This window comes from Topomyia yanbarensis, chromosome 2, assembly GCF_030247195.1.
Source record: "Topomyia yanbarensis strain Yona2022 chromosome 2, ASM3024719v1, whole genome shotgun sequence".
Classification (NCBI taxonomy): Eukaryota; Metazoa; Arthropoda; class Insecta; order Diptera; family Culicidae; genus Topomyia; species Topomyia yanbarensis.
The window spans coordinates 5,552,377-5,578,904 of NC_080671.1; the positions used below are offsets into that span (position 1 = coordinate 5,552,377).

Below are 26,528 nucleotides of genomic sequence, written 5' to 3' on the forward strand. Positions count from 1 at the left end.
TGAAAATTGGCTTAGTCATCATCAATGAACTTTGATTAGCGATCAGACCTGCCAATCGAGGTAATTTGATGTCCATTTGCATAGATTTTAACCTCTGAGATATTCGATTGTACGGTTTAAATGGAAATTCCTGTGTGACCGCACTAATTAACCTGTAATTCCGGAACCAAATGGCTAATCTGAGTGAAATTCAATAGCAATCAATGGGAGTATTACACGTTTCATTAAATAAATAAAAATCAGTCAAAATGAGCTAAAAAATAGGTGTAACATTAACTTAGCTATTTGGTGAGTTCTCTTGGTTGCACCAAGAAACGTCAAAGGTGGCAAATGTTGTCAAAGCTACTTTGATTGGTTATGGGGCATTCCACACGAAGTGATCAAATTAAGATGCAAACTTGAAATCGACCTTCACGGATTCGAACCGAATTTGGAGGGATTGTTCATCTAGGGCTGATAAAAACCCAATTTTTGGGGCAATTGAACCCCCCCTCGGTCCATGGGAGCACACCCCCCCCCCCCGGGCTTGGTAATGCCATCGTGTTCCTCAGAAATTTTTACATAAAAAAACACTTATAATCTCCAAATAATTTGAGCCCATCCTGAAGTACAACGTTTTAACGGGAAAAACTCGTATTTTCTCATATAAAAATCTATTTTGATTGGCCAAAATTGAGAAAATCTTCAAACGGTCATAAAAAACGACCCTGATCTGCTAGAAGCAAACCAAAAACGTAGTTTTTCATCATTTCTCGTCTATTTCACGATAAATTATATGAGAACTCAAAATAATCAAGTTGATTTCATTGTTGCGCGCTTGCGTTTTTATATGGGTAATTGCGATTTTTTGCTTTAAAACAGACTATCTCGGAATAGGCTTAAATTATATTGATGTTATAAGTGTTTTGTATGTAAAAATGTCTCTGTTAATAATCTACTGCTTCATCTACTCGATGCGGCGAGGCGTAGGTATGCCGGAGCATGTCGGCACGTCGACGAAGACCGGATAATGAATAGAAAAGGTAATTGTAAACAAACGAAACAAAGAGGAATCATCTGGACCACATTGTGCAGCAGGTTATCCTTAGTATAATTGTTATAAAATAATGGTAAATTAACTACCACAAATCTCAAATTGAGTAAAGGTCAATTGTGGTACGAGCTATCGTATTATGTCACAGAGGTTTGTTATGTAGAAAACAGGTTTGAAGTAAGCTTTACGACACCGAATTTATGCTCGAGTAGCATCATGTTTAAATGCATCTCTTATTGTTATTTAGTTGTTTATCATCTGGAAATCATCTCCAGGAGTGCAATTGTCTACTTGAAGTCACTGGAGAAGAAACTAATTATATGTTAGTATAACTTAACTGAAATGTACCAATCAATTAAATAAATTTGATTTCAGTTCGAGTCTCGCCAAAAACGGACTAAGAAAACTTCAACAGTCTGAGGAACACGAAAGCATTACAATTGTTCAAATTAAAATATGTGTATTAAGGGAAACATTAACTTTTAATATTTAACTGAAAAATCGCATAGTTAGCAGCACTGACGCCAAAATTTAATATTTTTTTCTAAACTCCTTGAGCACTTTTCTTCAAAAGCCATCTTGCGGTTGGATTCCAGAGTAAGTAGAACCAAAGATATAATCGAAAGAATATTAAGAGACAGGGCCGTCTTAAGACTACGCGGGGCCCCTGGGCACTATAGAGCTGAGGGGGCCCTTTAATTGAACCGGTATAAGCAGCTGTCCAGTATGGCCAGGCTCAGAAACGCTTCCCAGTATCACGGAACCATTTCTACTCCATGCCACCCTGAGACTCTTTTCAAAATTTGAGCCAAAATGTATGAAGAACAAAGACGATCTCAGTTTACCACAATAAGGTATCGAAGCTGATGTCTTAAAACACGTTAAAGTACATCTTAAAAAGTTTTTTGTTTTTGTGACCGATCTGACCGAGTGGGGTAAATGGTCTAACACACTATATTCGGTAGTCGGAGTTTGAGCTCAGGTGAGCTGCGTATAGTCTAACGGACTTACCAACATCGCACTAGTCTTTCCAGAAGATGGACTTTTATAGTTGGAAGATGTCATTTGAGAATTAAGAGCCAACATCCAGAAGAAGGAATGTTAGAGTAGGGTAGGTTAAACGCCCATTATTGAAACCTTGTCCAGTGTAGCAGAAATTTCATCGTACATACTCCATAATGTGGAACCATACACGAAGTGCACTTCTTTTTATAATTCCTGTAATACTTGCTATAGCTTACACATGTTCATTTCAGGCCCGTAGCCAGGGGCTAATTCATTGAACGGTATCAGCACTGAATGCCATCTCGATAAAGGCGACTTCCGTGAGCACCATCTCCATTTTCACCTTCAGATGTTTCACATCGCCTCATGCGTCTTATGCGAAAAGACCGAAAACCAATAGCCTTCGTATTGGGCTGGAGCAGCACTTCTTGCTTCTGCGACTCAATCATCTCGCCAGATCACTACAGTTTCGTTTGTCCTTCCGACGAGTCACACAATATGAAAGGAACTGTTTTTGTCACTCTCTGCATGCTGAGTAGGTATCGTGACTGGTATTTTTGGAGGTTCGAAATAGATGTTTTCCTCCATATTCTTTCATTAATTTATTCAAACCAAACAAGATACAAATTTGTGAAGAGTCACCGAAAATGTTTTTTTTTCTTAAATTTATTTCTGAAAAGCTTCGTGGGAGGGGAGCGTTAAGCCCTCTAGCCACCCCTCTGGCTCCGTGCCTAGTTCATTTACATAGTTCCATTTGGTGTTATTCCTGATATGATGTTTTTTTTATTTTGATTATAGAGGCTTTAACCATAGGGTCATTCGCCTATTTTCTGGTTGGAGAAATCTCTTTTGGAAAAATCTCTAACCCTATGTGTGGAGTTGGGAATCGGACCCAGGTGAGCTGTGTACAAGCCAATCGATTTACCAACTACGCTATACCCGTCCCCTGATGTGATGTTCCTGATATGATGAAACTAAACAGAGTTGACTACCGACTTTGGAAAAACACATTCTTTTAATCAATATTGCACTTTTCTTAGAGATGGCGAAACATAGTGACCTTGAAAAATGATCGATGATATTTTGAGTCTATGCGCGATCTTGAGGTCCATTCATTTTGTTCGCATAAATTCCTGTTCGTTTCTGTCGAAATAGAAACAACGGTTCTTTGAAATATTGTCTCATTGTGCACAATGTGTTTGGTGAGGCAGATTTTTGGTTTTATATTACGACGGACGTTTTGGGCACTCGTTAAAGCGACCGCTTCGGAGATACGCAAAAAGTGAACTGATGCAATTTAAGTAATAATAACAGTATTCCAATTTAACAAATAGGTGTTTCGAAGACAGCTATTAACATGTTCACTATTCGATATTAGAAGTGTTTAATACCTTAGTTGGCAAGTAACATTGTTTTCAAAACGAAAGATAAAACGTTACTCGGATCAACATGGCCGGCACAATTCATTTCAATATCAATGATTTTCCGGGATTAGAATAAATCAAATCCAGGGTAAGGCTATGTTTGATACGGGTAACCACTTTCACAAGAGCATTTTACCTTCTTTTTGGTATTTCCGAGCGTTTATTTTCATGGTGGCTTTAAAATGTTTTGATAGGGTGGATGTAGAGAAAAAACAACATTGTTCGTTGCCAGTCTAAGACTCACCGAGTACAGTGAAACATACCAAATCCGGCCAAAAAGTATCGAGTCTTCATAAGATCTCAAGAAGCCACGTCTGGAGGCTTCCAATTGGATTTGTCCGTTGACATATCCAGATGTGACAAAAATAATTAATATTTTGTCACATCGGCAGATTGCTTGCCAAACAAGGTTTTCTGATTAGTTGGCCAAGGTCCGTTGCCTTTCAAACGTGCATACGTGTAAATAGAAACATGGATCGAATTACTGGATTGACGTTTGAATTGATTCAATAGTTATGCAGAGCCTCATTTCCTGCCACTGTGATGCTCTTTAAACATCTTGATTCCATGAAATACGGTGCAATGTGCGACTTCCAGCTGCTGTCGATCTAATACTACCCATACACTAAGAATTTATGAACTATTGAGTGCGACTATTCTCTAGAATATAGTGTACAAAATGTTTTCATGTTCATCCTAGCCCTGGGCCAGTATGCCCATCCGTAAAGATGGTACTGGTCTGTTGCGTTTGTCCATGCATTATAATAGGGCTGACATAACACTATGACAATCTACGAAAACCAAGTAACAATATGCCAATAAAATTCGACTTTTAAACAAATGCATTTCATATTTTTTTAAACTACGGTGCTTACGAAAGTAATATCCTTAACTTATTTAACGTGAACAATACCACGTTCCTGATGTAATGAAACTGGACATAGTGCGGCTGCAGAAAAGTCAAACCTTGTTTTTCAATAAACATTCTACTTCGCTATCAGAAGGTTTTGAAATCAATCAATATTGTGTTGGCTAATCCACTTCAGATTACATAGAATAAATTTCGAATCTCGCGCTTCCTACTGCAGAATAAGGAATAACGATTCTTTGGTTGGTTGAGTATATGTTGTAGTGGCTCCTAATTTATCTCTGCGCTTGACATTAATCCGGTTTGGCTAAAACTGAAATCAACGACTCAAGAATGTTTTACTTGTAATCGGGATATTGAGTCAAGAATGCTTATCCAATCTTTTTTTCGAAAAAAATAAAGATTGGGTCGCTATTTTCGTTTGAAGTTTCCATGGCGCCAGCAGCGCAAACAGCTAGTACGATTGCATGCAACTATTCTCATAGCGGGGCCCCTAAAATCCCGGGGCCCCTAGCCTGGGCCCAGTGTGCCCATGCGTAAAGACGGTACTGTGAAGAGTTTTAACAATTTGTCAAAACGAGGCGTGCTCCCATAGCCAAAGCAATTGGAATTTTCATATATTGGCCCTAGATGAATAATTCCTTCAAAATTGGTTCCAATCCGTGAAGGTCGATTATATGTGCCTTGATCATTTCGCCGCGGAATGACCCATATTTCAATTTTGGATGGGTAAATATTGATTGAGAAAGAAGTAGGATTGTGGAACGCTTCGACATTATAAACTGTTTCAAGTTATGTAATTATGGTCACAAAAGCACTGACGTAATGAGGTTTGAATATGTTCCAAATGTGCAAGAAATTACAGAGCATGTGATTCTGTCGTATTGAGCTGTATCCATTGCGACAGAATGAACAAGACTCGTGGGCTAGACTGTGATACGAGTCGCTGTGCCTAAAACAGTGAGTGCACAGTATACAAACAAATGGCAGATAGGAGACGACAACACCAAAGTCTATAGTAATTACATCGGTCGGATCAGGAGTTCCCAATAATCTCCCTCAATTAACAGCGAATTTCGTGGAATCAATTTGTGGACAACATAGCTGCAGTTCCATAATCGTCACTTATCTAGCGTTGAGCAACCCAAATTCTGATTACATGACCCCGCGAAGCTACACTCGATACTGCTCCCCCTCAAAGAAATCTCCGCTTAAAAAAACGATACAACTCCTGTTCCGCTACCGCCACTCGTTTGGCGATCAGCAACTCAAACTCTGATAACATCATGACTGTTTCGGGTGCCCGACCATCCGTTGGTGACTTATCTCAACAGCTAGGAATATACTAGTAGAATGTGAGATGACTGCGCACGAAGATTGACGAGCTGTTTGTGGCTACATCTGATGCGGATCAGAATATTATTGTGCTGACAGAAACATGGCTGATATAAACTCACTACAGTTATTCGGTCCTAGAGGTACACGGTATATCGCAACGATCGTGATAAAATTACTTCTAGCAAAACAAGGGGTGGTGGTGTTCTGATCGCTGTTTCAAAGCGGCTATCATCAATATCAATAGCCATGTAACAAATATCTGTGTATGTGTATGTGTATGTGTATGCATGTACACAGCATATCCTTTTTGATAAGATGAAAGAACAAGCATTAAATTTTGGAATCTCTGGAAATTTGTAGTGTTATGTACAGCATCAGCATTTTTGTTTCATTAACTCGTCACAGTACACGAAAAAACTCTACCTCGTATCAGACAGTTTCCGTAGTTCTATCTTTGATGGCCTCAAGAATATAGTCATGGGTCTTAAAAATATGGCAGAAAATCCATGTAGAAGCTGCAACATTTATAATATTTATTGAATGAATCATAAAATGCATCCGTCTTTCTTTCAAGAGCTGTTCTTCAAGTCATATTCTTCTTGGACAATTGCACCATGCATGTATATAAAAACTAAGCCAAGTTAATGTGCTTTTTTGGACCTTAATACAAATGAGACTGATTTAAAAAAAAAGTGTTGAGACTATTTCAGTCATGTGCAATTTATCGGTTGTACGTATAGATATTAACCCAAGCGGAGCATACAGTCTGCTTATTTTATTTTAAGCAAAGGTTTCTTCAAGTATATATAGCAGAATAAAATGTTAATCCAGTTTGATCAGCTTCCAGAGAATTACCAAAACAGAAAAAAAAAGCTCAAACTTTCACGCTCTTGCCGCCCGAGGCCACCAAAAAAAATTAGTTCCTTGAAATGATGGATCGAAATGAAAATTTATGAATAACGTCCATTATGCCAAACGTCCGTATGCCTAATGGGATGCACCCGTTCATTTTTATATCAGCTACATTGTGTACAAAAATATTTTTATTTGAATGACCGTTATTACAATATTTTCCGACCGGAAAACTCAATTTGAACGTGAAGATAGGTTGGGCAGTAATGGGTAATGCGACACTAGTCAAAGAATATATCCAGTTACAGCTGCAAATCAGCGGTTTACTCTGCTGATAACTTCAAGCATCACGCGTAGCACGAGGCGACCCAGGTTAAAACTGAAAGCCCCTACAATTCAAGTTAAAAAAATATACAGTACGAGTTACAGGTCGAACCAAAGGTTAGAAACTCTTCATAAACATTACATTGTTCAACGCACGATCGAGGAGCAGAACGAAAAAAAATGGCGAAAGTTTGCGGTTCCAGGAAACCCCTGGTGAAGAAATTTTTGAAACAAATTGGAACGGGGCTTCACAAATTAAAACCAAAGTTTGTATGGATAACTACAGGGTAGTTATCAACGAAAATGGTGATCTTAAATTTTCGCATAAAGTCTTACATAAAATGCTTATTACATCGAAAAAGTAACCTATGCAAGTTTTTAGCTCAATCGGATAACTTTAAGGGGTGCGGCGTTTGAATATTGATTTCATAATACAGGGTGTTTGGTTCATGATTAAGAACCTCTCGAGAGATGATTGACTGTCATATTTGGAGAAAAAAATCGTTCTACACATACCATCAAATCTCAACCGTTACAGAGTTATTGAACTTTTTGTGTAAAAAACTTATTTATCTTAAAATACCTCTCACTCGAAAAGTATACTTCATATTTTAAATCTTTTAGTTCCATTGGAAAGGTGAGAAAATTTTCTATTAAATGGTGTTCTCATATCTTTCAATTAATTAGTTTTGATTACCTTTAAGTTGTAAAGTGGTTAAAAGTTGGCGTTTTTGTTGAGGTTTTTGTTAATTTTCTCAAAATAGTAAATTATGATTATAGCAATATTTATCATCCAACAGTTGGGTTTTAGGACGATTCATAATTTGTTCTTCAACATCATATTCCGATCTCTTCTCGTTTCTTTGTAATTTCAGTACTAAATTTTTCCCGTAATCGACTTGAAAGTGTTCAAAAGATTAAAAAAAATATGCTTCATATAGTTATTTCCAAGGCTTCATTGGAAAGCTGAGAAAATTTCCTTTCGATGTATGTACAAATATCCTTTAGTTAAGTGTACTGAATGACTTTTTACTAGTAAAATGTCTCAAAATTAGCGTTTTTGGAGAGTTTTGTAATTATTCTAATTATTATTCAACTAAATTTATCGTTACTATTGTTCATTTGGTGTCCATTAACATTCTCTATAACTTGTTGTTTGACACTTTTCCCTATCGCTTTTAATTCGCTGCAATTCAATAGTTAACACAGCATGACCTCACCACCAATGTAGTGGGTTCAAAATCGTTGTTTTCGCATATGAAGCGAGGTGATAAAACTGATTTTGCTTCGAAATTAAAAGAGATAGTTGAATGGAGTCAAAGAAAGCATTGTAGAACTTACTGAGATGCATTATTTCGATGATAATATTGTTGATGTTTGTTATTTACTTTTCAAGTAAATTAACGAAAAGGCTAAAAATAACATAAACTTTAAACTAATTTACTTCTAAAAGTATGCTAAATGCACTTAACTTAAAGGTATTAATAGATCTTCTTTTGCAAAATTTTCCTGGCTTTCGAATAAAAATAAGAAAAGGTACAATAAGTGCCATACTTTTCCAATAAGAGCTAGTATTATTGAAAATGAGATAAAAATATCAAAGTTAAATAACCCAAACACATAAAAACAACAAAAGATAAATGTTTCATGTAAAAGAACGAATTATGCAGCTCTTCAAGCCTAACAATCTCAATTATTAAAATGGTGATGTTAACTATTGAAATTTTCGCGAAATGAACGAAAAATCGATCAAAATTGTTAAATTTTAAATAAATTACTGTGAAAAGGTTACTTAACCTCATTAACTGAAACAAGTAAAGACATCATTCAATGGGAAATTTTCTCACCTATTCAATGGAATTAACATATTTGAAATACAAAGTATACTTTTTGAGTAAGCTCTATTTTAATACAACTAAGTATTTAACACAAAAAGTTCAATAACTTAGTAACGGTTGAGATTTGATGGTATATGTAGAACGTTTTTTTCTCCAAATAAGACAGTCAATCATCCCTCGAGAGGTTCTTAACCATGAACCAAACACATAAGAATAAATATAAGAAAAAATCCAACGGAGGTGTACATGAAATGTTGAAAGTCAAATTTTTTTTTGTCGAAATATGCCTAAAAATAGCATAAAAAATCAGCATCTAGTGTCAAAACAAAGGAAAACCGCTAAAAAAAATTTAAAAAGCTTAAAAAATTTTTTTTTAGTTCCAAGGATTTAGTGTCCTTAGTGTCCCCTGTGCCTCCCGCTGAAGCCGCCAGGTAGACTTCAAAAGAAACCAGAGAGAAATTCGAATCAAAGCGATTGCTCAAAATTTAAAGTATTTTAATCGCTTTTTATTACTTAATGAGTTTAAAGAGCCAAGTGTGTGTCCTTTAATTTCATCTGTAACTCGTCAGTTAATTTAGTTTTGATTGAATTAAAAATTTCACCGCTTGTTTGGCAAAACCTTATGTCAACGAAAGACTACATGATTTGTCTCCTGGTACACCTGATAGACCAATCCGCAGATTCACATCGCAATACGATGAAGGAACTGCATTAAAGACAATGTTTGAATGAATTTTATCCCCGGAATTCCCAACGATTTTTCGGTGGTGAGAATGCAGCTAAATGCTCTATTCCTTCCTATGTGATCCTCAAACATGGCACCCCTTTTTAGCACAGACCACACTGTGCACACATAACAGTCTCGTGCCAGTTCTGTGAAAACTGTGCACACTATGGAATACCGTATGTGGAAGCCCCAAGAAAAAACATCAACCACAACCCAGAATAACAAAAGGCCCAAAGCTAAAATCCAGAAAATTGATCAACCAGTAACAACAGTTAGACCACAATCTAATGTTGAATCATCTACGACTACATCTAGTACTTCTACAGCGACAGACAGCACCGCAAAAAAAAATCAAAATAGCAGAGAAGAATACTGCACGGCTGGTGCTATCATATCAAACTAATCGACCATGATCTTCAACACAACTACGGCGAAGATAGCATGGACGAAAGCGACTATCAAGATAGTAGATTAATTGACCCTCAAGCGTAGTCAGCAATAGCAAAATTGCCCCACCGCAATGGAAAAAAAACTCCGTGTGTGGATTCAACCACGTCGAACGAAGTACGAAAGGCTATCAGAGAGCTCAAAAACAGTATAAGGCCGTTGGAAATAACGGAATCCCGTTTGCATCACCGAGATGATCTGGATGGAAAAGAAATGCCCTCGGATTGGTTGGATAGCTTCATGCCTCACATTAACAAGAAAAGCCATAAACTCATGTGTAATAACTGTCTAGGCACAACGATCCTCAACATTGCCTATGAATACCCTGTTCTGTTTAACAGCACTGGCTGAGTTGTTTGAAGGTAAATACCAAAAACGGACAAATAACTACGTACCAGATGTTTACCCTGCTTTGGTGGATTTAACAGCAGCGTACGATTCAATGGAACGAAACGAACAGGGTAGAAATATGCTGCTCAAGCCATGCTCTATACAAATTGCTGATACTCTCTGTTGCTCTGCACGGCCTTGAGTCAGCGATGTCAGATCTACAGAAATCTTCGTAGATCTACGTATTGGAAGGTTTTATACGGATCTATGGATCCGTAGATGAAACCTACGGGGATTCGTCTTTTTCTAAGGAAATGTATGGATTATTTTGAATATAAATTACTGAGAAGTTTTTTGGATTATTGTCAGCGTTGAAAGTGGTTTGATAAGGGTTTTTCTGTGCGAGAACCATTTACCTTTATCCGCTTTTCACACTGGAGGTTCATCTTACCCTATCTGTCACGGAATATTGTAAGATATGGATTAAGGGGTTACATACCTTTTTATTTTTCAAAAGATCGAAATTTTATCTTATTTTATGAAAGTACAACTCCTTGAGAACAATTTCCCAAATTTTTATAGAGATCCGAGAAATAGATCGAAAGTTACAACGCTTCCAAGCGCACTTCGTCTACCAAGAGCAGTGAAAACTTGAAATTTTATACTCGATTATCTCGAAATGTCGTTTTTCCAAAAATGATTTTTTCCGTGATCACGATTGCCGAAAAAACCATTCAACCGATTTTCTTCAATTTTTTTCTCAATTCATCGTAATTAATTTTTCTCGTACCTTACCGTTTTTATGCATACATTTTTTCCTTTCTCATATATAAATGTTATGCAATCACTCTAAAAAACGTCAACCTAATCCCGGCCAATTTTTTTGCCTATATAGGCTTAGGTAAGAGTATGCAATGAGGGGTTGATACTTTAAAATTAAAACTAGTTCAAATTTTTTTAACAATTTGAAAATTTTCGGCAGGGTCGGGACCCCACGGATCTTCCTCCTTGATCCGCCGCTGGTTTCAAGCGATGTTTTGAGCGCCGACACATAATATCTCAAGGCAGATGCTAACGATAGACTTTGAGGGCCGACATCTACATGCCCCACCCCATAGCTCTATTCACTGCCAAAGTCTGGCGGCTACTGAGTTAGCTAAGGGGGCAAACAGTGATAATAAATATCTCAAGCCATGAGCGCAGTCCACTGGACCTAAAAATAGATAACGAGAGAGATTTGGCCCGATCGATGAGAGGGAGAGGTGACGATCTGCTTATAGGAGACATTGGGGGTCGATAGGTCAATCAGGAGGTATTGGAGGCTGTGGCGGTGATCACGGTACTGCTTGGAATATGTGATGACATCATCACAGTTCCTCGATGGCGGAGTGGTTAACGCACCCAACTAGAGACTGGGAGATCGCAGGTTAGATTCCTGTTTGAGGACATATCTTTTCTCAGTGTTTCCAATAAAAAGGTGAATTTTCACCGTTTTCTTCACTCTCACCGTTCCGGTCATTCTTTCTCTGTCCATTTTCCAGTGGAAATGTTTTTCGTTTTCCTTGTCTTGCGATGAATTCCGAAACCTAAAATCATCTAGATCTAAGAGTAAATGCACTAGTTAGTTACTTTTAAAATATGTTGAAAGGAATCAATTTAATTCAAAAATATTAAAATTTTCCATCGCCCCACCAGGCCAGGAGAAATTAATGTAAAAACCGGAGTTTTCGGGTCAAACCCGAGAGAGAGAAAGAGATAGAGAGAGCAAGAGATAAAGAGAGCAGAGATAGCACAAATAAAATAGGGATTGAGAACGATAGACCGGATGTCCGAAGTAATCCATTGCATGATCGGGAGGATCTCGGCGGAAGAAGAAATACCTTCAAATTGGTTGGATGACTTCCTGGCCTATCCACAAAAAATACTATTAAGAGTCAGAATAACTGGACAGGTATCTGCCGTAAGATGGACTGGATCCACTTTCACATTAGTTGTTCACCATAAAGAGTGAGTCGATAGTTGCGACACTTTCAAACTAGCGACCGAACTTAACAAATGTTGCCCAGTTCCTCTTTAGAGTGTGTTGTTTACATCCGCTTAGTTGACAGTGAAATTCCAGTCGAGATGAAAGAAAGTAAGGAAATGATTCGCGAAAGCATGTTCCTGGAACAGATGTGACAGTGGAGCACAAGCCAGGAGCTTGACGAAAACTGCAAACGGCGGGCAAGAAAACCGAGTCAGCGCTGATTGCTCATTTCAGGCGAAAACATACATTTCGACGCGAGACTTGGCCAAAAAAAAATTTAATATTTCGCAAAGTTGCGCCAAGAAAGCCAAGAAACGATCTGGATTTAAAACGTACAAGGTGCAGAACTTCCCAAAGCGGCACGAGTGCCAGCAGAGCAGACATTGCATTTATCGCTCATATGAGTAAATGCGTCCAGATAAATTGCTACTGCGACAATAAAAACTCACATTTTCACACGAAAAGTTATTGGTACTCACACAACTTCTCCGGATAAATACAATTTGTTATTTCTCCGGATAAATAAAACCGCCGGAGAATGAGTGAATGAGTTTATCACGGTATTCTTTTTGCGCTCGCTGCCTTGCTATCGCTATTCCAAAACACGAAAAAACAAGTCTGTCGTACTTCTTTGCCGCTTTTCTTTGAAATTAAGTGCATATTTTGACGATTTCTTTGATTTTCACGAAATTAAAATATTATTGTATTATTATTGTTAGGCTAGATTTTCGGACCTCTAATTAGAACCGCTATTTATGCCGTGTTCTTTAAGCTGAACGAGAAAAATATATTTATAGTTTACGTCAAATACAATATTGCATTTACCTACAGTTTGGTCTTCTAAGTAAGTAACCCAACAATTCAATATAAAAAAATGCTGCTTCTAACTGCCGAAGGTGACTTGCATTAAATGCTATTACCCTGTCGATGACGTTTTGCTCGTTGCACCTGATAAAGCTAGTGACGATTCTGATCGACCTCATTCGAACGCAGACTAGCGGTTTCCGATCGGGGGAGGGGGGTTTGCTATGTGCTTTGCCGTCAGTGCTGCCAGGTTTGGTAACACTCCCCGACTCGTAACGCACTTCCGTTCCCGGCACTGACTCCGCGTTACTACTGCATTGTACCAGCAGCACTGCCAGTTTAGACACTGGACACCGGAGCACTCCGCTCGTCGTTTGTACTGTTGCTTGTCGGACACGTCCATCGTTTCCTCGAATCACCGACAGGATACGTCCTCTGGTCCATCCGTTACGCTGGTTCTCGTTGACGATCATCACCCAGTCATTCACCTTCACCGGCTCCACTTCTTCGAACCATTTGTCGCATCTCTTCCTCCGTCTCCGGCGGTTTCCTTGATGTCCTTTTCGGCCATTCCACTTCCGGCAAGCATAGGAAGTCCGGACCGCGAAACCAACGCGAATGGACTTCGGTAATGGGACCTTTTCCCCACTTGGTGGCTTCACCAGCTACATTGTGTCGTGAAGGGAGCCACCTCCACTCGATTGCTTCCGTCTTGCTAAGGATCTCCCCTACTCTAAAGGCTACGAATTGTCTGTAACGGCAGTATTGGGACTGAATCCAAGCCAGGGTTGTTTCTGAGTCAGTCCACATTATTCGTCGACAAATAGGAAACGTATGATATTCGAAGACTGCCTTTGCCGGTCTTGCCCCTAGCAGAGCACCCATCAGCTTCAGGTGAGGTACTGATAAAACCTTTAATGGTGCCACCTTTGCCTTAGCCATAACTAGCGTCACGTATACGTTACCGTTTATCACTGCCCGGAAGTAAGCAGTAGACGCGTAAGCTTCCTCGCTGGCGTCGGTAAAGACGTGTAGTTCAATTGGCCCGATTTCTGCGGCTGAAAACCAGGGAAAATATGCCCTTTGGAGTCTGATCAGGCCCACACCGTTCATCCATTTTTGCCAGCGCGTCCGAATCGTTTCAATCACCTCGTCGTCCCACTCGGCTTTGCTGCGCCAAGTGTCTTGGATAACCGTTCGACCTTGAACGGTAATGTGTGATAGCAGCCCTTGGGAGTCGAACAAGCTCATAACACTGCGCAAGATATTTCGCTTCGTCAGAGAGATTCCGTCCAACTGCAGCTCGGCTGTGAAAGCACAGCACTCTTTCCGCTTCACTTTCCGCGGCGACGTTTATAACCTGCGCTTGTAGTTGATTTGACTCTTCGACCCGTTGCAGCAGGGTTTTCGAATTCGAATGCCAATTCCTTATCTCGAATCCTCCACGTGTGTGTATCTCCTTAACGTCTAAAGCAACCTTAATTGCCTCTTCTTCCGTATCGAAACTGTCGAGGTAGTCATCTACATAGTGTTTCCTCAGTACGGCCATCGCAGCCCGGGGGAAAGCGGCTTCGTGCTCTCTAGCATTCAGGTTCTTGGCATGGAGAGCATGTGGCTCCAAAGCTACCAACGTCGATCGTGAACGTTTTCACCGGCAACGATGGGTGATCACGGTAGAGATAGCGCTGGCTGTGGACATCTTGTTGGCGTATTCTGAACTGATGAAACATTTGTTTCAAATATCCACAAACTGCTACCGAACGCTCCCGAAAACCACAGAGCACCGCTGCGAGGGTACTAGTAGATCCGGACCTTTGAGAAGCATGGCGTTCAATGACACATCTCCGACTTTCGCCGCGGCATCCCACACCAGTCTGACTTTGCCCGGCTTCTTGGCGTTTCTCACTGCCCCCAGTGGCAGATGCCACACTTTTCCTGGGTCAGTAGACTTCAGCTCCCAGGGAGTAACTTCATGGATGTAGTTGCTCTTCAAATACTCGCCAATTTGGCGCTGCACGCTTTCTAGTAATTCAGAATCCTTGTTCATTTTCCTCTCGAAACATTCCAGGCGGCGCATGGCCATAGGAAAACTATTGGGAAATTGCACTCCGTCATGACGCTACAATAGCCCCGTCTCAAAACCCTTTGAAATCCTTTTGGTCGTCCCTTCCAGGATGTGGCGGGCGTGCTTATCTTCCTCCGACTCCGGGCCTTTGTCTGCCGACACGCCCACATTTTCGACTGTGAAATGACGCTTAACTAGAGTGTAGTTCGCTGAATTATCACCATGCTCAGTATATCCGTAGATTGACCAGCCCAGACGCGTCTTGGTCGCCAGAGGATCGCCTAGTTGACCCTCGCGTACTTTCAGTGCTGCTATTAAACCAGCATTATTCGATCCAATTAAGATTCCAGGTGAAACCGATTCGTAGCTGGCGACCGGCAAGCCTCGTAGATGCGCGTACTTCCGTGCCAATTTTTCATACTTCACTGTCTGTTTCGGAAGGTTCAGCCTATCTATTGTCCTAGTGTCATTTAAGGAAAACCGTTCGTTCTTTCTCAGACCGGAAGCATCTATGAAAATACGCTGTGAGTTAGGTTCCTGACGAGTCACGTCCAAGCTAGACAAAGGAGAGCTGCTTCTCCGTTATCAATACCCAAACTCGTCGCAATAGACTGCTCGACTAAAGCCATTGCTAACCCGTCATCAAAGAACGCGAAGGTTTCTACCGATCTCCCTTTCCAGAAAAGTTTTACTGGAAGTATGCGGAACAACGTTGACCTCTCGGTAGTATGGTGCGAATTCACCCCGCCCTCGGTACTTTTGTTATTGCTGGACGCTTGCTGCCCTTCTCTAACCTGGCTTTGTTGTTTTTGACATTCTGAGTGTAGCATCCGATGGTGTCGTAGCTGACAGCCGTCCACTCCGCAACGAACTTGTAGCTTATACGGGCGCCTTCCGTGTTTCCCCAGACACGTCCTACAAAGCCGATGATAATAGACTATCTTCCAACGCCTATCCGGACTCCATTTTCTAAAGGTTTCGCAATCCTTGACCTTGTGGTTAGCAGCATTGCACGCCAAGCATAGCACCAGTGCAGACACATTCTTTTCCTCGGGGTCTTTTGGAGACTCGCTCGGTGAATACGTATTCAAGAAGTTCCTTTCTTTAACTCGTTCACTTTTCCCCGATCGTGACTGCTTACAATCAGCAATGACCGTAACATCCGAAGCCGCGATCACCAGTGTGGACATGTAGGCTGCAAATATTCGCAAATCAACGGCGACGAACTGACGTTTATACAGCGCCCAGTCCAGGCGCATCTGCGCCGGGATCTTCTCCACCAGTTCCTGAAGTAGAGCCGGGTTGCACCGGTGCGCCAGCTGCCCTGACGCTTCGAGATGGTTGCAAAGATTCTGAACGGTCATCCCAAACGATATATGTGTATTCAGTCGGTCTGATTTTGGGGCCGGGGTCTCACGAACTTTGTTCAGCAGTGTTTGGATGATCAGTTCGGGTCGTCCGTACAGCATGTAAAGCGTAGACAAAACCTGAGGTACACACGCTGGGAGCAGCAGTCGACTCTTCACCGATTCGAACGCCTTGCCCTGCAGAGCTCTTTGAAGTTTGGTCAAATTTTCGACGTCCGAGTAACCACACGCTGTTGTCGAGTTCATATAAGCACTATAAAATAGAGGCCAATCCTCTGGGTCTCCCCTAAAAGGCGGGAGGTCCTTTGGCATGACCTGTCTTGCCACCAATTGTTGCTGAGTGGGGGTCGCTTGTGAAAGACGAACTGGATCATACATCCGCGGAAGCTCTGGAACTGGGTTCCCTAGCACTGGCGGTCTCCTGCCGGCTGCAATGGCGCTCGCTGTACGACCAGGAAACGGTAAATGTGTAAACTGTTCACCGCCAATGCCTCCATCGATAAACATACGCCCGGGGGTATACTGAGGGAGCGGGGCGGTTGACTGAGCCCCAGTCATTGAGTCCACATTGCACAGTAACCCGGGAAATGGTTGCGGTTGCCGAAAAAAACCTTCTGGCAGGTTGCCTGATCTAGCTAGGCCCGTACTGGCCACCAATCCCGGAGGGATAACTAACTGTTGGAATCGTAGGAAAGGCTGTCACAACTTTGGTTTGTTCGGAACTTCCGTGGCACGTCATTACCGGCACCCGACTATCGAAACTTGTTGGTATTGTTCCAGGATGAAGAAAATAATCACTCGTGGGCTGTGTGCACACTGGCATTTGTGACGAAGCAATAGTAAGCTGAACGGGAGAAATTACATTTGGAGGAAGATACGTTGTGCCAGTTCCAGCACCCAGTAGTGTCGGCGAAAGAGACGGATCAAAAGCACTTATATTAACAGCCCCTGTGGTCGTCGGTGTGGAACTATGGCCGTACGTGGACTTGACCGCCCCTGTCGCCGTGCTCCCCTGAACAATCGATAGATTCTTCATCTCATCATTAAATTATTCTCATGCTATTTGTGGAGATGGAGAATTTTGCGACTCATCTTATCTCGGAAGAGTTGCACATCGGATAAGTCTCTTCTCGCGTGAGTGAGAGAGAATTACGATGCCTGCAGCAGAGTGTTTCCAAAACGCACGCCCGGTATCTCTACATGATCCCGGCTAACGAATTACCGCAGCTGTGTCATTGATACTAAGACCTACATGAAAGCAGATTCGAAGCAGATGCCGGGGCAGGTATTTTTCACGGATAAGGACAAGTTTGCTGTAGATGACCGTTTCAAATGGAAGATGTCGAAATTCGCTACGTAGCTGATTTGGCAGGCCATATGCACCTGTGGTAAACGTAGTGAACTATTCGTGACCAAAGGCAGCCGAAACGGTGAGATTTATAAAACTGAGTGCCTCCAAAAACGGCTCCAAAACCGCACAGGAGTGGTACGCAGCTAATTCTGTGGATTAAAACATATACTGAACTATTGTAAAACTTTGGTTTCATTTCGGTAACTGTAGCCAATTTACCAATTAATCGGAAGTATCGCATTAATTATTGGCTCAGCCCTTAGCGCTGAAAGGTGAAATACGAAGATTTGGTGTGCTCAGGAACAAAGCTACCATCACGGGATCTCACATGTTTCTTAGTTTCGCGGACAATATTTACATCATGAAAGTCGATCGCAGAACAGTAAAAGAGGCGTTTGTGACTTTTAAAGTGGAAGCTGTGAGAATCAGGCTGACTATAAACTGTGACAATACAAACAGGAAATGGATGGGAACGGTATGAAGTCAACGACAAATTAATATATCTTGGTAACATGTGATACTGAGGTTAGTGTCAACGTAAAAAATAGTGTTACAGCTTCGAATAGTTCAAATTTCCAACGCGACTGAGAACTAAGAAATCAACGCTTTTTCTTGAAAAAAGCGATACTAGGAGTGACACCATTCAAAGAAAATCAACAGTGAATATTTCCAGACTTGGTTTTATTTCCTATTTAAGAACTATTGTGTTTTTACATCCTAGATTGCATGATTCAGTGATCGAAACCCAAAACTTCATGAAGTATTTGAAATTATTAAATTAAAATTTGTGTTTGCTATTGAAATTGACAAAATGATAGTATATATAGTATATAGTCCCTTTGGCGATTGTTTACTTTTTCTGTCCCACCTATCAGCATTGAAGTATCGCCCTTACGTTTTTTTACAATACCAATTTTACAATTGGTGAGGGTTTGGTGAAAATCGATCTTACTGTCCAAACGGCATAATTCCGAAACCGTAATTTTTGAAGTTTTAAAATTATGCAGAATTATTTTTTTAGAAAATAGTAACAGAGTTCGTGTGTTTAGCGAATTTGTTGAAACTTTATTGTAGTTATGAATATTAACCTGACAAAATTCACCATAAATACTTCTTGGACGATATACCGTCAACATTATTTTATCAAATGATGTGCTGTTTAACGTTTATAAAACTCATCGTAGATACTAAACCTCCGAAATTGGTGGTTTCAAAATGATGATACCTTGACCTTAAATTATTGTTTTTGAACATTTGACCTATACATATAATTGGTCATACAACAAAAATCAAATTCTCATCAAAATCGATCAGGACCTGCTCGCTAGAGTCGAATGGAAATCGTCATTTTTCATAAATTTCTCTCTACATTCGGAAAGTGTTATCCTCGTTATTAAACATATTACGTTTTCGTCTCAACTCGACGCATTCCCAAAATAAAAACCTGTTCTAATCCATCTAGTGGTGCAATTGTGCTTTTCTCATTTGTCCAGACTACGATTCCATGGCTGGTTATGTTCAATACAATGGTGGAAATGAATATTACATGTTCAGTACGATTTGCACATACGTACAATGGATCGACAGCCACGATCTTGAGATACTATGTGATACTGAAACATCGCTTGAAACTAGCGGCGGATCTTGGAGGAAGATCCGGGAGGTCCGGGCCCTGCCGAAAATTTTCAACTTGTTAGGAAATTTTAAACTAGTTTTTATTCTAAAGTTGCAACCCCTCACTGCATACTCCATCCGGGCCGGGATGATTGATGATTTTTAGAGTGATTGCATAACCTTTGGGACCATCCATAAATGACGTAACATTATATGGGGGAGGGGGGGAGTTTCGTATTTTGTAATAACGTGTGATGACAGGGGGGGGGGGGGGGTAGGGGATTATGTCATGGTACGTAGCTTTTTTAAAGGGGAATAGGGTTTGACCTGAACTCACGACAATCTAACCCGTTTATTTGTTTTTGATTTCATTTATTTTTTTACAGGGACAAGGAGGGAGTGAGGGTTATCGTCAAGCTACGTAATTACCATGGGGGGTATATAGAAGTTTGTGACGAAATGCTACGATGGAAGAGGGAGGTGTTAAAAATCATTCAAAAAATGCTACGTCATTTATGGATCGTCCCTTTCTATATGAGAAAGGCAAAAATGTGCTAAAGTCCAAAAAAGGCAATCCTTGTCAAAAAGTTATGCAATTTTTTGGTGAGTTCTATGTTTTCAAGACATTAAATCAATTTTAACTTCGCTTCCTATTAAATAAAGGCCCCTATTTCAGTACATCTCTACAAAAGCGAGCTCAATTTGAAAAGAAATCTGAGGATTATGATTGATTACAGAACTCTGGAATATTCTATTGGAATGTTTTCAGGCAGGAATTTGATACTGATGCTATTAGACAACTGTGAAATCAAGACCAATAGATCAGTTACATATCAGGACCCCATTCCGACAATTTATCAAAAGTCCTCATGATGTTTACAACAACAGGTTATCAATCTAGGGATCAGATAATTGTTATTGTAATATTGAATTAAATCAGTCAGCATCAATAAATTTTCAACTTCAATCCAATATTTGTTTTGGTCGAGGTGGGGGTGGGGGGGTTGTATGGTGTTAAACCCCAAAACCTTCTCTTGGCTACGCCGTTGCTTGGAGTTATTTATTTCGCTTTTCATTTTCCGATATGTTTATGATTGATCCGTTGGTTATAAGTTAGAAAAATTACAGTCAGAAGGTTCGCACAAAGGAACATTTTTATACTGATAAGTTATCAAGTTCCTTCCAGACAACTTGGAAGTGTTCGGTGATTATTTCTAGCGGTTATAGATAGAAAAATGAAATACAAATCGAAATAATGTTTGGCTTATATAAATGGATTATTACTATATTGAACAATAAATATGCGACAAAGAGTAATCCACAAACAACAAGCTTTAACTATTAAAGTATTCAAAATAGTTATTTCATGTCTTCAGTAAAGTTATTCGCAAAAGTAAGAGCTACAAATTTGCTGAAGACATCATTTCGATATAATCACTTCCAAGAAAATTTATGAAAATATCTCACTCGTAGGTGGATTAATCAGCAAAACAATAATACCAAAAGAAAGGCCATATTACATCCATCAAATTCTCCGAATATACTATGACCTAAAATTAGCCATTTTGGCGTTAAAAATAGATTGCCTGTTTTTGGTCTTATTTGTGGCAATGGGAAATGATAAAAATGTTTCGTCCATATTTAATGATAAATATCTCTTTTGATAATAGTTCGATTTCAACAATCAACAACAGCTCGTTCGAAAGGTATTCGTATAAGCTTTCTAAAAATATATAAAGTGGTAGTCTACGTTGTCAATTTCAATAGATAATTTAAAAAAAAAACCTGTGTTAATCCACCTAGCGGTGCAATTGTGCCTTTCTCATTTCTCTAAACTATGGCACGGAGGCTTTTTATGTTCAACATAATTGTGGAAATGTCCATTACATTCTTAGTACACTTTGCACTTATACACAATGGCATGCCAGCCACGAACTTGATGAGCTACGTGTCGACGGTGAAACACTTGAAACAAAAAAATATCATACTTCATTAGCCTAATCAGCATTAGATCAATGTTATCTGCTTGCAAACTCATTTTGTCATGCGGGGGTGGGTATGTGAGGAGGGCGAAAGTCCCATGAACGAACGACTCCCCAGCTTAAATTGGTATGCTTTGTGATACAGTGGTGGTTTAAAGATGATGGGGTTGAACGGGAGCAGTATGAGGGCTGGATGGGGTGGTGGTCTGAGGGGTCATTTAAGGAGATTTTTAAAGGAGGGGAGTGAACAGTAGAGGGGGGATGTAACCCCTCTCCGTAAACCATCAACCAGGATTAGGTTGACGTTTTTCAGAGTGATTGCATAACCTTTCTATATGAGAAAGGCAAAAATGTGCCAAAATCCAAAAAAGTGAATCGTCGTCAAATTTTTTTTCGAGTTTGCATCAAATCTCGACGTTTCATGCACCTTGAACACATTTAGCATCAAAAATAAAAATTCTATCTTTAATTTTTCCTATAATTTATATGAGAAATTTCTGTGTGGCCGCACTCTGAAACCCGTAATTCCGGAACCAGAATTCCGATCGATCCAAAATTCATGGGAAGGTTGCACCTTTCATTTGAGACTAAGTTTGGGCAAATCGGTTCAGCCATCTCTGAGAAAAATGAGTGACATTATCGACACATACGCACATACATACACACACATACACACACACATACACACACACATACACACACATACAGACTTTTTCCGATCTCGACGAACTGAGTCGAATGGGATATGACACTCGGCCCTCCGGGCCGGGATTAGGTTGACGTTTTTCAGAGTGATTGCATAACCTTTCTATATGAGAAAGGCAAAAACTGCGAAAAACGCCATTTTTACACAGTCAAACATTCATATCTTGGAAACTAAACATCAGAATCAAAAACAAATTAATAGCTTTCTGTCTGGCTGATAGGTCTTTCATTTAAAATTAGTTTGGACAAGATCGGTTCAGCCATTGCTGAGAAACACGAATGAGAATTTGTCCGTTACATACACACACACAACAGACACACACACAAAAATTGTCCCAAATCGTCGAGCTGAGTCGATTGGTATATAAGACTCGGCCCTCCGGGCCTCGGATAAAATCTTGAAAGTTTGAGCGAATTCTATACATTTCTTTTGTAAGAAACTAGCTAATACCCATCGCGCGTTGCTGCGATTTTCAACGAAATAGAAGGAAAACACAATTTGTTCCAAAGTGCCATCTAGCGGGCAGATAATGTCCAACTAATAGCACACAAACACGCCCCATAACAAATACCTACTGTGTATATTTTTTACGGATATCGGTGAAGCCGTTTGGGAGTCTATAAATCATATACATCCAAACTTTGACTTTTATATATATCTAGATATATGTAAAAAACAACAAAAAATCGTATCTCTTTTGAATTTACGTAATCAGATCAAAATATTTACGAAATATAATATTTCTTTTTCTATCTCGCCAGGATTCGGTAGTGGATTATGGTTCACTGACGACATAAAATATAGTGCATTCAAAAAAATCTGGATTACCTTTGTTAATCTATTAATTGTGATATATTATCTCCACTGTAGGATTTATGCTTAAAAATAATTTTTATCTCGCTTTTAAATTATTTTAATTTTGTTTTATGATGGGCCCTATTCTAACAGTCACGTCACTCAGTGACTAGAAGGAAATTTTCTTCAATTCACTAGGTGACGTGATTGTGAGAATAGGGCCCGATATCTATTTTTTCAAAACAATATATTAAATGAATTCTGACCTCACCTCAATTCTCACCTAGATTTTCAGCAAAAATTACTTTTTCAATTCATAAAAAAAATTCTGTCTGTAGTATTGGGTGAATTTCTAATGGGTTTATAAGAAAAATGAAGATAAACAATTCTGAGCAACTCCAAGAATCAAGAAAAAATAGAAAATCCTCTTTCTGTAGGAAAAAAATTATTATCACTTTTCGGGCTATATGAGTGGTACAAAATAGATTTAGAAACAATAGTTAGGAAAGGAATCAATTTTTTTCGAAAACATTGCTATTTGTAGCGACCCAACAATCCGGATATTTGATGCAAAGCATGGTCGAATGCATTAGAGATTTTCTGGAAGCCACTTTCCAATGACGCTCCACACACATATGACCTGCGTTAAGCCAAAGCGAACTGAGCGCCATAATTTTTTCATGGTATTTTTAATGAAAAAAATAATTTTTCGATCATTTACCATTATCATAGAAAGTTTAAGGGTACTTATTTGCTATCGATTACTATTTGAGTTCTCAGAAATAAATTGATGTAGGTGTTTATAGTACTACATTAGCTGCGATAGCGATTTTTAGGAAGGTATCTCCAAATGGTGCTTGGTCCTCTTTGGTTTAACACAGGCCATATATTCTTCGATTGCATACCTCCAGCGAGAGCAACGCTTTCCCCAAAAATCGACGACGACTTTCAGATTGTCTACCTATGCGTTACATGCCCAAAAGCCTCCCCTGCGTGTATAATCCGTACAGCTCGTTGCTCATGCTACAGGGTCATTTTCCATTTACTTTTCTTCATCATAGTATTTAGTGGTAAAGTAGAAGTTTGGTAGAACTTATGTTTAGTCTGATCGACGCCAATTCCGAAGTCTTTCATGAAACCAAGAAGCATGTGATTATGGTTTCGTTTCTTCGTACACTGTATCGTAACGTATTTTCGAGTGCATCTCCTTCAATTTATCTTTTAATCTGATCAGCAGCCCACAAGTAGTATTGTCATAAGGCAATGGTCCGTAGTTTGTCTTCTGGTAACCCGCTGTGGTAATCACTTATAAAATATTCTGTCAATAAGCGCTGTTTGCTAAACAGAACACGGGAGAGTAGCTTGTAAGCGGTATTGAGGCGCTTTATGTCTCGATAATTATCACAGCCGAGTCTGTAGATTCCAAACCATTCCGAATGAAGTTTTTTTTTTCATCCATCATCACGATCGCATGGATGATCACTTCGTGCCGTTTTAAAACTCCTGACTTTTTTTTACACTGCCTCTAGCATACTAGTCCATAATTCTCAAGCCTTATGCATCCCTGTCATGATTGTCTTTTTCAGCGACGTTCAGTTCACTACACTGTTCTAACATAAAACCAGTTTGAGCAATAAGCTCCCAGTCTGGATTTTTCTCATCTGTTGCTCGTTGGCACTCCACATCGAACCAGTTTCCTCGTGTGTCATCCGATAGTTATGTGACTGCTGAACTGGTCGCCCTATGAACGTGCTGCTACGTTGCGATCAGGTGATCTCTTATTGTTCATTTCTCAAATCTTTTTTCCTAAAGCTGGAGTTATATATCTCAGCCTTTGCATGAAATAAGAAATTTAAACGTGTATTTTTTGGTATTCACCAATAAACTATGTTTATTAATATATTTTTTCAGTTTGCCACAGGGATCTTTTCATATGTTTCATAAGCATTTTTTTTCTATAAATGAAAATTCCAACTTCAATATATAAGTTTCATTCTAGGGCAAATAACCCATTAATTATGGTAGCAGATACCATCATGATGCATTGCTTTTTCAGTAGGTCACACTCAAAAAATATATAACAAATTAACATTAAAACCGTTTTGGAAAATGCATCCCAAAAACCAATTTTCATATTTCTCATTCGTGTAATGAAGATTTTTGCACGGTTTCTTTTTTCCGTTTTAACGACATTAAATTAGCTGAACATTACTTAGAAAGGCAAGTTATGAAAATTTAGAGCCATAGTACTCAAGTGAGAGCAAGGATTTAAAATATACAGATCGGAAAACTAGAAGTGGTAGGGTCATTAGGAACAGGCTTAAAATCTTTTTATCTTCGGTTGGTAGGAGTCGAGCTTAGGCAGAGTTACTACGAATTGGTCAAATCTACCAACATGTCTCACGGCAACAGCAGAGTTGTCCCTCTTTACCATGAGAACCGACAGATTTCCTATCTGTATAGTCCAAATCCTTTCATAACTAGAATTTTTATAACTTTTGCTACTTATTAATCTCTAGCTAGTTTAAAGGAAAAAAATAGAAGTAGAATACGTTGTTATCCAAACAAATAACATCTATATAATTCCCAAAGTTCATCTAAGATTATATTACTGTTAAGTTTTAGAAGAAAGTTGAATGTTTCTCTTATTATCGCTTTCCATCTAATACCTCCTGGAATCGCAATATATGCCTTTGCAATAAAATTTTTAAATTTTTAGTTAATGCAAAAAATGAAATTGACCACGAGCACTCTTATATTTTAAAGTCGGTAACCGAATTTTTGCTGCAGTTACCGCTTCTACTCAGCAAACTTATCTTGTTATCGATAGAGATTCCTGATTTCAACGAACTTGCGCCAACTGTTGATTTTAACGAGGCGTTCTAAGATTACAAGGATTGCTTAAACAAAATGAGTTATGCAGTAAGATTCACATGTTTCTCGTATGTCTTCAACAATATAAACATACTTATAAAAGTTTTTAAAATTTCCAGAACATTAGGGGGGCTATAGCCCCCCTAGCCCCCCCCCCCCCCCCTTGCGCACCACAATGCTTGTACCTTGTGTACGTTTTTCAAGTACCTGTGAAATCACTCATTTCCTCTTATACCATATTTCTCCAAAAAAAATTAATTACTTGTGTTAAAGTAAGCCGTACGTCCTTTAATTATTTACCAAAAAAACCTGTTTTAATCCACCTAGCGGTGCAATTGTGCCTTTCTCAATCATGAACACGAGAATATTTAAGTTGTTTATATTCACTAAAAGCTTTCAAATGCATGTATTACATTTTATTATTATACATGACAACTATATACAAGAAAAGCAATCATTATTCGAGTTCTAAAATTTGGTAAAAGAAAAAACAGCCACAGTAATATTGAACTGAAAAAAGGTGCGAAATCGGCAAAGAAGTCCCAGGGAAAAGTCCCAAAAAGTCGATTTCTATGAAAAAAAATTCTTTTCGAGATTACATAAAATCTCGACGTTTCATGCATTTTAAAGATGTTTGGCATCAAAAATACGAATTCGATTTCTGAAATTTCATGGGGTCCCCCCTTTGAAAAAAAATTTGAGTTCCGGCTTATATAGGATTTTCATATGTGACCGGACGGTTCAGTCTATATTTCCGG

The 26,528-nt window shown here is 39.3% G+C and overlaps 2 protein-coding genes across 5 annotated transcripts in view; both read right to left on the reverse strand.

Annotated features, from left to right (window-relative positions):
- The window catches only part of LOC131682369 (uncharacterized), a 256,096-nt gene that overhangs the window by 53,083 nt on the left and 176,485 nt on the right, over positions 1 to 26,528 (reverse strand). The window lies entirely within an intron of this gene.
- On the reverse strand, positions 13,497 to 14,565 carry LOC131678403 (uncharacterized). Its single transcript, XM_058958548.1, has 2 exons — positions 14,271 to 14,565; positions 13,497 to 14,218 (listed from the first exon to the last, which is right to left on the reverse strand). The coding sequence occupies exons 1-2, from the start codon at positions 14,563 to 14,565 to the stop codon at positions 13,497 to 13,499; spliced, it is 1,017 nt and encodes a 338-aa protein (XP_058814531.1).